General features: G+C 39.8%; 1 protein-coding gene across 2 annotated transcripts in view; it reads right to left on the reverse strand.

The window, feature by feature from the left end:
- Window positions 1-8633: 8633 nt before the first annotated feature.
- The window catches only part of LOC117805377 (transcription initiation factor TFIID subunit 4B-like), a 33462-nt gene continuing 24882 nt past the window's right edge, over window positions 8634-17213 (reverse strand). For both annotated transcript variants that reach the window (XM_034674099.1, XM_034674093.1), the window contains exons 15-16: window positions 14043-14150; window positions 8634-9113 (exon numbers count right to left, since the gene is read on the reverse strand). In XM_034674099.1, coding sequence (XP_034529990.1) covers window positions 8988-9113; window positions 14043-14150 — 234 coding nt within the window. In that variant the 3' untranslated portion in view covers window positions 8634-8987. The remainder of the gene's footprint in view (window positions 9114-14042; window positions 14151-17213) is intronic.

Raw genomic sequence — 17213 nt, forward strand, 5'->3', positions numbered from 1 at the left:
TTATGTTGACTTATGCCCAAATTGGCCTAATGCGATATTAAAGGGAGATTTACTGTAGTGTGATTATTATGGCAATAGTTGACATATTTCTGTTGTTTTATGGCATAAATCCTGTGATATTGCTCAATAATTGCATAAGTAATCTACTCCATTGTCTCAGATCATGTTCTGCATGAGGATATTTACCATGACAACATATAAAAGGCATGAATATCATGCTGATGATCGTTTCATGCAGAAACCTCAAGCAGAACCGGACTCATGTTAGACAGCCATCTGCCTCGACCGAGTTGGGGTTGGAAAGAGGGATAGAGGAGAATAAGAGAGAGAGAGAGTGATGAGAGAGATAGTAGTAGTAGCTGTTGCTGCTGGAGTTCAGCATGTCTGTAGCAGCTGGAGTCTTGAACGTCCCCAACAGCAAAGTTCCTAAACTTTTCAGCCCGTGACCCCCAAAATACAGGTGCCAAAGACTTGTGACCCCCACTGTCCCTCGAAGTGATTAAATGTTGCATCATACTTGATTTCCTTCATACTTCAAAATATGTTTACCTACATGCACATGTGGCTGTTTCCTCTGCTGCTAACGCTTAGCTAACCCTAACTTTAGGAGTCATCTGGCAACAAAGAAAGGCAGAAAACTCATGAAATGTAATAATTTGCAGGGTTTCATTTCAAATGTAACTACTATTTGTGTCTATATTTTCACAATAATTGGTGAACTAAGCAAATTTAGAGTACTTACAAAAAAAGAAAATCTGGAAGCAATCTTGCGACCCCCTATTGGTGTCTCGCGACCCCCCAGGGGGTCCTGAACCACACTTTGGGAACCCATGGTCTATGGCAACAACTCAGAGGAACCTATGAGACAAAGGAGCTAAGGGACTCCAGAAAGGTCTATGGTTAGTAACTTTAATGGGACAGGGAAGGTACTTTCCAATTTTACTGGTCCTGTTCTATTAAATTTTAACTAGTCATATACGTACTCTACATGTTAGAATACCCTCCAACCATTATGTTACTTTATTATAAAAACCCTGATAGATTAATACCAATATTGGAATTTTTAGACACTATTCCCCAAAGAAGCGAGCTCAAAAGTCATTGGTCTACTAAACATTGATAAACATGCTGTTTTACTGCATCTGAACTCAGACATTTAGTGGTCATTTAAAGAATGACTAAACTGTAGGGAGTAGTTTGACATTACAGGCCTACTGATTGTGTTACTATGGTTTGCAATACATGGACAAATGATAAAGTTCAAAGAATCTGTTGATTTTTTATTTGTAACATGTGAAACATTATTGATGAGATGATTACATGTAGTTTTCACACAGACCAAAATACTTCCATAGACTGCAGTTCCTTTTGATTTGCAGGCTGCAGATCAACAGCACTTTGTGTATTTTAGGTGGGGATCAGAGGTCTATGAATACTGTACTGGAAGTATTTTTCAAGCTGAGGCTACAGGTTCTAACATTTATCTCAGTTTCTGTATCTTCATTGTAACTGTGTATAAGTGGTAGAATATAGACTCCGAACCATAAGCACTTTGACATGTCATGGCGCAAAGTATTGTCATATTTGCTGAGACCATTAATTTTGTCTATCCCAGTGAATCTAACAGGTCTGTATTGCTCAAATATAAACCTTGATCACAAGCAAAGAATTCTCAATGACGACAAAAACATCTGCCTCTGTAACATATTTTTAATTGATGTGTTCCACCATCCACACTGCAACAGCATTTGTGGTGTAAAAAACAGCAGTGTATTATTCCACAGCAGGGTCGGCAAAGAATGCAACATGTCAGGCAACATCTAGTGCAAGCTTCAACACATACCACTTGAACATGGGCTCAGACTACACTGCTCAAAAAAATAAAGGGAACACTTAAACAACCCTTCCTTGATCTCGATGAATGAAATATTCCAGTTGAAAATCTTTATTCATTACAAAGTGGAATGTGTTGAGAACCAAATAACAGAAAAATGATCAATGGAAATCAAAATCATTAACCCATGCAGGTCTGGATTCAGAATCATACACAAAATCCAAGTGGAAAATCAGATCACAGGCTGATCCAACTTCTGTGGAAATTCCTCAAGACAATTCAAAATGAGGCTCTGCAGTTAGCAGAACGTTCTCCACGGCATCTCCAGACTCTGTCACGTCTGTCATATGTGCTCAGTGTGAACCTGCTCTGTGAAGAGTACAGGGCGCCAATGGCGAATCTGCCAATCCTGGTGTTCTCTGGCAAATGCCAATCGGCATGCACGGTGTTGGGCTGTGAGCACAGGCCCCACTTGTGGACGTCTGGCCCTCATACCACCCTCATGGAGACTGTTTCTCACAGTTTGAGCAGAAACATGCACATTAGTGGCCTGCTGGAGGTCATTTTGTAGGGCTCTGGCAGTGCTCCTCCTGTTCCTCCTTGCACAGATGAGCAGATAGCGGTCCTGCTGTTTGGTTGTTGTCCTCCTACGGCCCCCTCCATGTCTCCTGGTGTACTGGCCTGTCTCCTGGTATCTCCTCCATGCTCTTGACACTGTGCTGGGAGACACAGCAAACCTTCTTGCCACAGCGTGCATTGATGTGCCACCCTGGATGAGCTGCACTACCTGAGCAACTTCTGTGGGTTGCAGGCACCGCTGCATGCTACCTCTAGTAGTGAGGTCACTGGTAAAATGCAAAAGTGACCAAAAATCAGGCAGAAAGGATGAGGACAGGGAAATGGTCTGTGGCCTCCACCTGCAGAACCATTCCTTTATAGGGGTTGTCTTGCTAATTGCCTCTCATTTCCACCTGTTGTCTGTTCCATTTGCACAACAGCAGGTGAAATTGACTCACAATAAGTGTTGCTTCCTAACTGGACAGGTTGATATTACAGAAGTGTGATTGATTTGGAGTTACATTGTAATTTTGAAGTGTTCCCTTTATTTTTTTGAGCAGTTTCTGGAACTTGTGTTTTCCTTTCTTGTGCTATAAAAGGGTTTACACTGCCACCTACTGGACAGTGCAATAAAACAAAACCAGACACTAATTCTGTAATACAGTACATCACTTACCACTGCAGTTAATGAAGATGACTGAATATCAATTTAACAAAAAAAATCTATTAACAGGTGCTACAGATGCATAAGGCAAATCTGATTTATTTCCTAAATATGTTTTAAATTTTAACTCAGCCCAAGTAGAAGAAGGGAACAGCAATCTATACCAGCATTGTTCAAGTAAAATATTGTATCATTATTTTGAAATAATATGATCATGAATAAATAAGGCTCATAAAATAAAACGATGCAGAGACTGCAAAGAATACAGACTTCACATGGATTTAATTTTGACAAGTCAAATCTGCAAAGATCATCATTATGCTGTGGAAGCAAAGTGCAGTCCAGATAGTTTGAACATTCAAGGAGTGGTCTGACATTTTGGAGGATTTGTTTGCTACTTATAAAGCTTTTCTATAGATTAACAAAACTAGGAAAACCTACTTTGACAGCTCCTTGGTGGACTTTATAAATCTTCGTAAAAAGCCAGACTCTGTATCCTCGACAAAAAAGAAGAGGCTCCACATTTCCAATCCACACTATTTATTTATTTATTTATATATATATATATAAATATATATATACATATATCTATAAATAAATAAATAAATAAATAAATAAATAAATATATACAGTTGTGCTCATAAGTTTACATACCCTGGCAGAATTTATGATTTCTTGGCCATTTTTCAGAGAATATGAATGATAACACAAAAACTTTTCTTTCACTCATGGTTAGTGGTTAGGTAAAGCAATTTATTATCAAACAACTGTGTTTACTCTTCTTAAATCATAATGACAACAGAAACTACCCAAATGACCCTGATCAAAAGTTTACATACCCCAGTTCTTAATACCGTGTATTGCCCCCTTTAGCATCAATGACAGCTTGAAGTATTTTCTGGTAGTTATGGATGAGGTTCTTTATTTTCTCAGATGGTAAAGCTGCCCATTCTTCTTGGCAAAAAGCCTCCAGTTCCTGTAAATTCTTGGGCTGTCTTGCATGAACTGCACATTTGAGATCTCCCCAAAGCGGCTCAATGATATTGAGGTCAGGAGACTGAGATGGCCACTCCAGAACTTTCAACTTATTCTGCTGTAGCCAATGACAGGTGGACTTGGCCTTGTGTTTTGGATCATTGTCATGTTGGAACGTCCACGTACGTCCCATGCGCAGCTTCAGGGCTGATGAGTGCAAATTTTCCTCCAGTATTTTCTGATAACATGCTGCATTCATCCTGCCATCGATTTTGACCAAGTTTCCTGTTCCCTTGTAGCTCACACATCCCCAAAACATCAGCGATCCACCTCCGTGTTTCACAGTAGGAATTGTGTACCTTTCATCATAGGCCTTGTTGCCTCCTCTCCAGATGTAACGTTTATGGTTGTGGCCAAAAAGTTCCATTTTGGTCTCATCACTCCAAATGACCTTGTTCCAGAAGTTTTGAGGCTTGTCTCTGTGCTGTTTGGAGTATTGTAACCGGGATGCTTTGTGGCATTTGCGTAGTAATGGCCTTCTTCTGGCGACTCGACCATGCAGCCCATTTTTCTTCAAGTGCCTCCTTATTTTGCATCTTGAAACATCCACACCACTTTTTTTCAGAGAGTCTTGTATTTCAGCTGAAGTTATTTGTGGGTTTTTCTTTGCATCCCGAACAATTTTCCTGGCAGTTGTGGCTGTAATTGTTGTTGGTCTACCTGAACGTGGTTTGGTTTCAACAGAATCCCTCAGTTTCCACTTCTTTATCAGAGTTTGAACACTACTGACTGGCATGCTCAGGTCCTTGGATATATTTTTATATCCCTTTCCTGTTTTATACAGTTCAGTTACCTTTTCCCGCAGATCCTTTGACAATTCTTTTGCTTTCCCCATGACTCAGAATCCAGAAGCTTCAGTGTAGCACTGGATGAAACATGTAAGGGTCTGTCAGGAGCCCAGAAACTCACTGACCTTTTATACACACACACTGATTACAAGCTAACAGATCACGGTGAGGATGGTTACCTTTAATAGCCATTCAAACCCGTTTGTGTCAACTTTGTATACATGTTATCAGGCCAAAATCACCAGGGTATGTAAACTTTTGATCAGGGTCATTTGGGTAGTTTCTGTTGTCATTATGATATAAAAAGACTTAACACAGTTGTTTGACAATAAATGGCTTCACCTGACCACTAACCATGAGTGAAAAAAAAGATTTTCTCTTATCATTCATATTCTTTGAAAAATTGCCAAAAAATCACAAATTCTGCCAGGGTATGTAAACTTATGAGCACAACTGTATGTATATGTATATATATATATATATATATATATATATATATATATATATATATATATATATGTATATATATATATATATATATATATATATATATATATATATGTATATATATATATACATATATATATATATATATATATATATATATATATATATATATATATATATATATGTTGTAGATATGCTTATTTACCTCTTTAATTTTAATTGCTAACAACTTTTTAATAATTGTTACTTTATAGGCTCTTCTTTGCTTTATAATTTTTTTGTACTGTCTACTTTGTTACTGTGACACTTGAATTTCCCCGTTGTGGGACGAGTAAAGGACTATCTTATCTTATGTTATCTTAAGTAGGCCTGGGCCCAGAGAAGCCACTGGTGTTTCTGCATAATGTTTGTATAAGGTTTCCTCTTTGCATGGTACTGCATTTGTGTATGGGGTGGAAATCTGTGTTTATAAAAGGCTTTTTGCAGCCCATGCAGTGATTTCCACTGAAGAGTCATGTCACGTTTTTTAATGCAGTGCCCCCCTAGGGCTTAGAGCTCTCAGCAATCTAGTTTTGGTCCCTTTGGAACGGAGATTTCTGCAGATTCTCTGAATCTTTTAATAGTATGTACATAGGTGATGAAATCCCCAAATTATTTGCAATTTCATGTTGAGGAACATTATTCTTAAATTGTTGAACTATTTCCTCACACAGTCATATCTTCATATAATACATTTCTTCAGTTTTGTCATTTGCTATGTTGTCTGCAGGATTTTAAAATAAGTATCGAGTGATGATTTGCAAACAATCAAATTCTGTTATCAACATTTTAGACAGCGTATAATGTACAACAGCAGCTCTACTGCTTTGGTCTGGACCTGATCCCATCTTCTTTCCTGACCTTACTTTCACTGATTAATTCAAAATACAAGCTTAATTTAATCAAAAGTTTTTAAAAAAGAATGAATGAATTAGTTTGTTTTGTTGTTATTTGTTATTTAGCAGCATTCTTTACTATACAAACCAGCCAAAAATGTATCTAAACCAGTTTTTGCATACTTACCTCGACCTACATTTGTGTAAAGGAACTCGTTTCAATCATTTCCCCAAAATGCTGACCCCTTCAGTTAACAAAAAGAAGATAAAACAGAAGGGGAAATACATTTGTTGGAAACTGTTTACAGGGAAAGACTTATCGACATTTGATGTTATTTGAAGGTATTGGAACCAGTATGATGTATGTGAGACTTACAATAAAAATTAAGAAACCATGTGCCTGTTTCCACAGTAATGCACCTGGCCCCAAGTGCACAGGTGTGGCTCTGTGATAGTTTTAAGACCAATATTATTTTTGATTTCATACCAAAAATATTTTAGCAGGCATATTTAGCAGATATACAAGTGTCAACAATGAGTCAAAACTGGGTTTTTGTAAACTTTCCTATATTTGCTGGAATAAAGCTAAACACCAAACAAACTCAGACTGAGGCTAATTAGAATCTAGTACATACACTATATTACCAAAAGTATTCGCTCACCCATCCAAATGATCAGAATCAGGTGTCCTAATCACTTGGCCTGGCCACAGGTGTATAAAATCAAGCACCTAGGCATGCAGACTGTTTTACAAACACTTGTGAAAGAATGGGCCGCTCTCAGGAGCTCAGTGAATTCCAGCGTGGAACTGTCATAGGATGCCACCTGTGCAACAAATCCAGTCGTGAAATTTCCTCGCTCCTAAATATTCCACAGTCAACTGTCAGCTTTATTATAAGAAAATGGAAGAGTTTGGGAACAACAGCAACTCAGCCACGAAGTGGTAGGCCATGTAAACTGATGGAGAGGGGTCAGCGGATGCTGAGGCGCATAGTGCAAAGAGGTCGCTGACTTTCTGCACAGTCAATTGCTACAGAGCTCCAAACTTCATGTGGCCTTCAGATTAGCCCAAGTACAGTACGCAGAGAGCTTCATGGAATGGGTTTCCATGGCCGAGCAGCTGCATCCAAGCCATACATCACCAAGTGCAATGCAAAGCATCGGATGCAGTGATGTAAAGCACGCCGCCGCCACTGGACCATAGAGCAGTGGAGACGCGTTCTCTGGAGTGATGAATCACGCTTTTCCATCTGGCAATCTGATGGACGAGTCTGGGTTTGGAGGTTGCCAGGAGAACGGTACATTTCGGACTGCATTGTGCCAAGTGTGAAATTTGGTGGAGGAGGAATTATGGTGTGGGGTTGTTTTTCAGGAGCTGGGCTTGGCCCCTTAGTTCCAGTGAAAGAAACTTTGAATGCCTCAGGATACCAAACCATTTTGGACAATTCCATTCTCCCAACCTTGTGGGAACAGTTTGGAGCGGGCCCCTTCCTCTTCCAACATGACTGTGCACCAGTGCACACAGCAAGGTCCATAAAGACATGGATGACAGAGTCTGGTGTGGATGAACTTGACTGGCCTGCACAGAGTCCTGACCTGAACCCGATAGAACACCTTTGGGATGAATTAGAGCGGAGACTGAGAGCCAGGCCTTCTCGACCAACATCAGTGTGTGACCTCACCAATGTGCTTTTGGAAGAATGGTCAAAAATTCCTATAAACACACTCCTCAACCTTGTGGACAGCCTTCCCAGAAGAGTTGAAGCTGTAATAGCTGCAAAAGGTGGACCAACATCATATTGAACCCTATGAATAGGATTGGGATGGCACTTAAGTTCATATGTGAGTCAAGGCAGGTGAGCGAATACTTTTGGTAATATAGTGTATGTTCCTTCTGTATTGCACAATTTAAAATGACTGAATGGTAAATGGACTGTGTTTATAAAGCGCTTTCTCTTGTCTTCTGACCACTCAAAGCACTTTTAAATTACATGTCACATTCACCAAATCCCACCACATTCATACACTGATAGCAGCACTGCTATATGGAGAGCCAATCAGCATTAGCTAAACTTATACCAGACAGATAGCACAGCCACCCAGGGCAGTTCAGGGTTAAGTGTCTTGCCCAAGGACACCTCGGCATGTGGACAGCAGGGCCAGAGCCACAGCCACCCTATGAAGTGGTACAAAAAGTAGAAAGTACCAGAAGACCTTTAAAACTGGCCTGAGAAGTATTATTATAGCTACTTTGTTTTGTTAAATATCTTGGTAGGTATGTTTAATTTTATAGGAAAGCATATAATTCAACCTGCTTTTGACCTGGTGATAACATAATCAAGATGTGTTTGAGACATTTCATTATGGTCTGTCCAAGGTGGTGGACCACCTCCCCCACTTTACCCTAACCCACAGTAAATGTCAGAATGAGACTAATTCTTATTTTTGTTTAATTGTCAAACAACAAACAAAGAAAATAAGGAAACACTCAGGATATAACTTAGAACTCAACAAAAAGACTTCCCTTTTAACACTGCAAACAACACTTTAGGCTGGCAGCAGTGTTTCCCAGAGGCACTTATATTATATTCTCATCTTTATAATCCAAACCAAAAGTCTGAGTGCTTTTCGGGGCCAGTAGACTACCACCATCGACCCAGCACTATCTATAAATAACAAACAAGTCTGTAAAAACAAAACAGATAGAACTTAAATAAAGAAAAACAACACAAAATTTAGCGTTACAGCAATTTCAGTCCATGACAGTAGGAAGTGGGTCAGAGTAGTCAGAGCATTGCTTTGTACAGAGTGAGAGAGTGACGTAGGAATTGGTCCTGCTCCATGCAAACCAATAGATCCCTCAGCATGACACGAGTCACTCTCTGAACACTTTGTCTGTGCAGCAGAGTCATCTGATACACAAATGAAAAAAATGTATAGGTTACTACACATACAATGAAAGTCAAGTGTATCATCTATATGGACATAACATTATCAGATTTTATGTGTTAATAAGAAATAATATTTAATCACAAAACATAATCCATCCACTCAATGAAAACATGAACCTGCTGCTCTCATAGTGAGTGATTCACATTCATTCTTACACAGTTTATAAGACGATTTGCAAAGTAGATCAAGTTCTATACTTTGCAACTTGAAATCATTAAATGAATCTCATTATGGTCTTTAAAATGGATTTGTTTTAGGTATCATTTTTTTGGAGTTTCTCATAGTTTATGTTCATCAATTATTCTGAACTCTTAAAACACACTGAAATCAATCAGGAAAAAGGAAGCTCTTACACAGTATACATGGAGAGAGTCAGGTGCATTGGGTGTGAGGGGCACTCAGGACAACTGGGTACAAAGAGTGGCTAGTCATTTTCCCTTCCTAAAACCAGTACAGACACTACAGAGTCAACAGGAGCCTCAGGACATACCCCAGTAGGACTACTACTGGTGGTGGCTAGATCTTCAAAACATCTAACCTGAGTCTATGAGTGAAAAGAGTCTGCACTTAAAGCTGAGGTTGGTAGTCAGATTTAGATACACTTTTATCAAGTATGTAGTGCTCACGTCCGCGTCAACCACTGCTGTGTAGGGTTGACGAGGAAGTAAGAACCAACCTAAAACCTTATCTAAACCACATCCTTGTGTTCCCCCGACCTGCACTCCTTTTTCAACTAAGATCACAAAACAAAATAAACTGTCCTTTTCACTGCCTTCTGTCACCTTGCAACAGATCTGTAGTAGCAAGTGTTAAATATATATATAGTTTTTTTTAACCCAAACCAAAGGGAAGTACAAAGCTAGGGTTAAAGGGAAATAATCAATTTTTAACAGTGCATATTTCAAACCAACCTTTTATGGCACCATATTTGTAACATTCAATGTGTAACACTACTGTAAGAGTTTATTGTCTAGTTGGTCTTGTCAGTGTGGGATTGCAAAATTGCCTCAAGTGGGCATGTGCAGTAACATAGTCCAATGACTAAAGAAGTATCTGCACGACAACAGGTGTACAAAACAGCTTCCACTCAAAACACTTTTCCCATTACACCTCCATAGTTCCTGTCATCAGTGTGTCAGTGCCAGCTGAGGTAAAACTGTGAGGAGGTAAAGGAAGCCTTGTGGCTGTAAGATGAAAGAGAAAGAAAGTCGGCAGGCAGCCAGCTCTGCTGGGTAATGGAGTTCAAAGGCAGTGGGAAGTGTGTGCAGTTAACAACGTCCTCATCTCTAAACCTACAGCCTGCAGGGCCTGGACTTAAACACACAGAGAATTAAAGACTCAATGAGCTAAACTAACAGTCTCAAACATGTGGTAAGATGTAAGCTCCCTGTGTGCTGGCATTAGTTGAGGAGAGACCAGCCTTAACAGCTTATAAAACAACATGCCACTTTCTTCTATTTTTGGATTCATTGATGTTGCTTTACAATCAGTGTATAATTTGTTTTGATATTTGATGAAGAGAAGATCTCTTTGAAACCTATCAGCTATTTGTTTGATGATAACGTTGTCTCTTGGGGCAGCAGCCCAATTCCTTTATTTTGCAATGTAGCATACTACTGCATCTCAAAAATGTAGAATAATGTGAAAACATTCAATATGTCAGGACAGGAGGAACCAGGAAGGTTCCCAGTTGTTATTGTTGTTACAGTAAATAGATCATACAGGCTGCACTTGGATACGAGTAAGCCTACTTACCCTTCTAGTCACATTTCACTATAGATAGTAACGTTCCCAGACAGCCAAGCAGTAGACTTGGTCAGGGCAGTCCGTGCCTGACTGGAAATACAAGCTGAATACAAGTCTCTCTAATATATCTATTCCTTAACATCACTTGATCCTTCCAAATGAATAAAGTCAAGGGGCGATGCGATGGATTGGGCTGAAAAGAGGTGGCACTGAAAAAGCCAGATTTAAATAAAGGCAAGCTGTAGAAACTGACACAGCCAACTGAGCTGAATCAAGTCTATTCATTGGGTGGTGTTATTTGGCCTAATGTATTTGATACAAATAATTCATTTGAAGTAGTATGTTACTACAAGAACTATACTGTACAGTATATTAAACATTGCCATGTGGCCATGTAGCCCCTCAGCAGCAGCCCTCTACTAGTTTGTAGCTTATAGTTAGAGCTGGCTCAGGCTTGGACCAGCTCTTAGTTATGCTGCTATAGGCTTAAACTACCTGGGGAACTGTCACACTGGGATCCTTTCTCACCCCTCTCCCCCTCCCCATCATTTACTTTAAGCCTACCTGTCCCATTAAAGTTACTAACCATAGACCTTTCTGGAGTCCCTGAGCCCCCTTGTCTCGTAGGTTCCTCTGAGTCATTGCCGTTGCTGGCCTGTTGCTGTGAATATTCCAGGCTCAAGCTGCTATGGACATGCCAGACTCCAGCAGCAACAGCTACTACTACGCCAAACCACCTCAACAAGCATACCCAGTTAAACTCTTCACCAACTATTTTACTTTTAAGAAGCCAAGTTGTGCTGGGTCATGATTTCCATGTAGCGTAGCTTGTCCACAGTGCTTATTATGACATACCATACACAATATTCTAGTTTAAACAGCAATGTTGACTTACGTATATTGAAGTACTCTGTTTTACTTGTTTCATTATACTTTTGTTAGTGAAATACTTTCTCCACAAATGTTTCATAACAAAAACTTTATATTAAGATGGAAATTGTTTTTCTGAAATTGAAAAGCCATTGAATTTCTAAAACTGAATACTCTGCTGATACTCATGTAAACCCTTCAACTTTGATTTTTTTCAATGTCACATGGCAGATTGCTGATCAGAAGTCATAAATGATGTTACGTTATGTTTGCTGCCTTCACCCTCAGGGGGTGGGGCCCACAAGTCAAGGGCAGCTACCTGGTTGGATTACTCTCATCTCTAGTGTCACATGTCTAATGGAGTGCAATATGATTGGCTGCATGTTGGTTTGACATGATTTAGAATCAACTGCTGTTCCTTAAACTCCAGCAGCCTGTTGCACCAGCTGTGTGAAAGTTTAAACGTAGCCTAGTTTGAACGTAATTTCTCATTTAGGATGAGTTTACACTCTACTAACGTTTTGGGCGTTGCACCAGCTGAGATAGTTCCAACGTAAACCTAAGTTACAACTTAATTCTTACACTTAGCTCCTAGTAGGTGTAAAGTCCTCCGTAGAGTATATCGGCTACCATGGCGAGTTGTTTTGAAAAGTGGGATGATGAGGAGATACAGAGGGTCCTCCCAGCTACATGACGTCTCCAACGTGATATCCGCAACATCGCCCGCCTCCGTCCCACTCTCTCCAAATCCGCTGCTGAAACCCTAATTCATGCTTTTATATCCTCACGACTCGACTACTGCAATAGCCTCCTGTATGGTCTTCCCTCCTCCGATCTACAAAAACTACAATACGTACAAAACTCTGCTGCCCGGCTACTCATCCACTCCCACTCCAGAGACCACATCACCCCTGTCCTTCAACAGCTCCACTGGCTCCCCGTAAAACAGCGCATCCATTTCAAGATCCTGCTCACCACGTACAAATCCCTCAATAACCTGGCCCCCCCATACCTCACTGACCTTCTCCAGTACTACCACCCCTCCCGCCGCCTTCGATCCTCTGACTCCAACCTCCTCACTCCCATCACTAAATCCAAGCACCGTACCTTGGGGGACCGGGCCTTTGCCATAGACGCCCCCGCCCTCTGGAACTCTCTCCCCCCACACATCCGTGCTTCTGACTCACTTCATTCATTTAAGAAACAGTTAAAAACTTACCTTTTCAAACAGGCATTCCCCTCACATTAATTATTCCACCTCTTCCCTTGTCGTCTGCTTGTCTTGTATGTCTTTATTTGTATTTATTTATTTATTTGTAAAGCGTCTTTGAGTTATTTAAAAGCGCTATATAAAACTTAGGTATTATTATTATTATTATTATCCGCGAGAGATTAAATCCTTTGGAAAAATATGATGACCAAGATTTGCCCTCCTGAGTATTAACATATGTTGTAGTTGATAATTGTACCACTCGATGTCACTTTTATTATACACACCGTAGATTAAGGATTAAGACTGTAGTTATCATTACTTTAGTTTGTTTCAGCTGTTGGTCAGTTCTGAGACGATTATAGGCACGAAAGATAACAGTGCATCAAAATTGGTGCTTTCCTCTGATTGGCTGCTGGAAGTGTATACGTCATATCTGCGATGATGTTTTGGTTAGTTTGGACGTTACTGTCTACTAGTTAAGATGAACTTTATGTCTCTGTGTTGCAACCAAAAAATGACACAACTGAAGTTACAAACTAACTAGTTTCAACGTATGGTTTAGGGTGGACTTTACACCCTAACTTAGAACACAACTTATGCACAGCTGGTGCAACAGGCTGCAGGATGTTTAATGTGAATTTTACACATTGTACTTTGCATTTGAATTTGGCCAACCAGGTTTTAGCGAATATCAGCTGAATTTTATACCTCATGTTTTGGCATCTGAATTTGGTTCATCAAATTTGTAAAACTCAATTTTTTTACTCTGAATTTGTAAACACTGTAACATAAAAGGTGAAAATGAGTTGAATTCAGAGGCATATCCTTTATACAGAAATATTCTGTACTAGACAACCAATGGCTTTTTAATCTCAATATCACATGGAACAGATTGACTTCTGTATTCAAGCAGTTTACATCAAATCATTCATCAATCTCTAGAAGGCTTTTTATGTGTAATATCTGTGAGATGTATTGAGCTTCATTGCAGTCATTGATATAAACAGATGCTTTTCAGATTGTGTTTTCAACACATAATTGAGATTTCTCAGAGACCAACCTGGCTTTCAGTCTGCTCAAGAGGTCTCTTCCTGCGAGGCCCGATAGCAGCCAGCGCTGTGAGGTTTGCCTCTCTTTGCTGCAGCTGCGCTTCTTCCATTTTTTGTAACTGAAAAGATACAAAGGATTAGCTGGCAGAATTAAGTAGTCTCCAGGAAATAGATAACTCATCTAATAGATAATAGATGATGAATAAAAATACATAAACAAAACTGAAATTACTGTTCATACAAGTAAAAACAGTACACCAGTAACATTTTCAGTGTTGTTTTCTGCCTGAAGACATAATTGTCCACATATGAAGACAGCCTGTTGTTGGAGGAAGTAAAACCCCAGCAAGAATTGAAAAAGAGTTATATCATTTTCTTTCTTCAGGCCCATATTGTCATACACCTTTTGATAGAAGCAGCTTAACTTGGCTTACAATAATTCATGTACGTTTTTTAATTTAGAAAACAGTTACATCAAATATTTTTGTTGTCATTGTGAACATAATCAATATGGCAAAATGTTAAGACAAGATTTTGAGACCAAGCAGCAACCTCTGGCTGCGAGAATTGAAGCCCATGTAGAAGTGCTAAAAACAGCAGTTTCTCAAGAGTCCGCTTGAGGCTGGCTCCGAAAGTACCGGAAACCACATACACACCAATTCAAAGAGACGGTCTTTACAGCAGAAATAAACATGTTTACAGCCTGGTACAGAAAAATGAGTATAGTGTGAATGGCTCATTTCTCAATCGGCACACACTGTACAGGTGTTGAATTTTTTCGTAATGCGGTTGTTTCAAAGATATTTAGATTACAAGTTTTCCAATGAGGGGCACAGCTGACTTGACTGACAGGTGGGAACACTGTAGCTGTTGGCGAGGATGCTCAAAGCCCGCCTCTTTACCTCACACTAGCTCAACAGAGGTTAGGTTGAGTTATTGTATTAATTATACACCCTATGGTTGAAACGATCAACCCTACCACTAAGCTTAAATTTTTGCATAAACTTATCTTAAAGGTGACATATTACGTTTTTTTCATCAATATATATTGGTCTAAGAGGTCCCCAAAACATGTCTTTAAAGATTATGCTAAAAAAAAAACACTTTGAAATCAGATTTTGGTCTGCCTGAAAAACTCTCTTCGTCAGCCCTCCTCAGAACGGTCTCTTTTCCCTCTGACCACGCCCCCTCAGGAAGTGGATGTGCCCTCGGCTCTCCAGCACGTTGATCTAATGTTTACATGTTGGCTGAATATACACGGCTGCTCACAGACCGGCGTTACTTCAACCCTCTGAATCTGATCCAGAATCTGGTCCTGACGGAGAGGCGCCTGCAGCAGGACCTTTCTGAACCATTGGTCACAGATTTAGTGTTTCTTGTTGTTTTATTTAGCAGTATGTGGACGTGTGTCTTGTTACACAGCTACGAACATGTAGCTATGCTAACTAGCGCTAGCACTTATCCATGATAAATAAAAATCATCCACTAGATCTTCAAATCTGCAGACGTGGGGAGTAAAACCGACCTCTACCAGAAAGGCAGCAGGACCTTTCTGATGGATTGGTCACAGATTTAGAGTTTCTTGTTTTTTTATTTGTCAGTATGTCGACGTGTGTTTTAGTACACAGCTACAAACATGTAGCTATGTGGCTATGCTAACTAGCGCTAGCACTTTTCCATGACAAATAAAAATCATCCACTAGATCTTCAAATCTGCAGACGTGGGGAGTCAAACCAACCTTTTGTGTTTATTAAGACAGCCTACAACTAGCATGCCTCCCTCCTAAGCTCCTTGTTAGCACACATGTGTGCAGGGAATGAAAAACAGAGGAGGGGTTGAGTTGTATTTTATACAGTCTATGGGCTGAACAAGCTCCGAGCTCTGACTCCGTGACAGACCGGATATTGTTGTGACGTAACAAAAACACTGAAGTCTGAAACGGCTTGTTTCACACACATTTACAGAAAGGTGTAGAAATCAGAACAGGGGCAGAATGGATTTTTTTTTTATTTTCGGGGGGTTTGTAGACATGCCAGGGAAACATATTTCAGGTAGAGAACCATTAAAAAGTAAATTTTGCATGATATGTCACCTTTAATATTACATTACTTGTTAGACATTATTAAATGGAAAAATATGATCCATGTGCCAGCGGGTCCACTCCGTTGCTCTGAGAACTTTTCAATTGCTTAAAAGAAATGTCCATTTCAGAGTAAAAGACTTTTCAGATGTGTCAAATAAATTTGGTTTGTTTGGAAAGAAATGTAATGTGCTGGGTTTTGCTTTTGGACTCATGACATAATTTTACTTTATTTTTTCTAATCTAGCAAGGGTCCTAATCATAACTGATAAAAGGGATGCCCACAACTTCCCTGGAGTAATGTTAAAATGTTACACATATCAACATTTTACCCACATTACTGCATAAAAAAGTGATTCTTATTCTAACCTTTAGTGTCTGCTGGGGGGGACTCACGGAAATCATTTGAATTAGCTCCATACCTACTAAGTGTGTGCATGATCTGTAGGTAAAGACTCAGTCAAGTGTTTGTGTGATTCAACAGCTGAGAGTGTGTGGGGGTGGCAGCAACAGTGCATGTAAATTATTTATTTCTTTTCCTGTGGAGAAACTTCTGGCAGTGTGGTGGCTTGGAGCTACACAGAAGCCTCAGAAGGAAAACAAGCCCTGGGTGGTGTTCCCGCCTCCTTAAATAACCAAAGTGCCTTTCATCTCTCTAACCCTTCTCCCTGCCTCGCCAGCAAAAAAAACATTACACACTCTTTTGCATTACTAAATGAGCAATTAGCACGATAAATAGCAAGGATTTAGTGAGTTTGAGAACATCATTTATTTGGAGTATTGGATCAACTTCTGTCCCTCTGTAAGCAATTACTAGCTGGAGCTTAAACCCCCTATATGAGGTCTCCTTCACCCTATTGGGCAAGGGAGACCTCCTTGAAGAAATTCTAAATCAATCTTGCGTTGATGTGATGAAGAACCATTACTAGATACCCAATTAGCTAAAACAGATTTCTAGTGACAGCTTTTGGTTGGGTTCTTACCAGTGGCATACTCAGGCTGTTTGAGGGACAGGGGCAAAAACACAAAAAAAGTGCACCTCCTTTCAAACCCCTAGCTTAGGGTGAATTTAAAGGTATTAATGCAGCAGTAACAAGAGAG

Source organism: Notolabrus celidotus, chromosome 2, assembly GCF_009762535.1.
Source record: "Notolabrus celidotus isolate fNotCel1 chromosome 2, fNotCel1.pri, whole genome shotgun sequence".
Taxonomy (NCBI): Eukaryota; Metazoa; Chordata; class Actinopteri; order Labriformes; family Labridae; genus Notolabrus; species Notolabrus celidotus.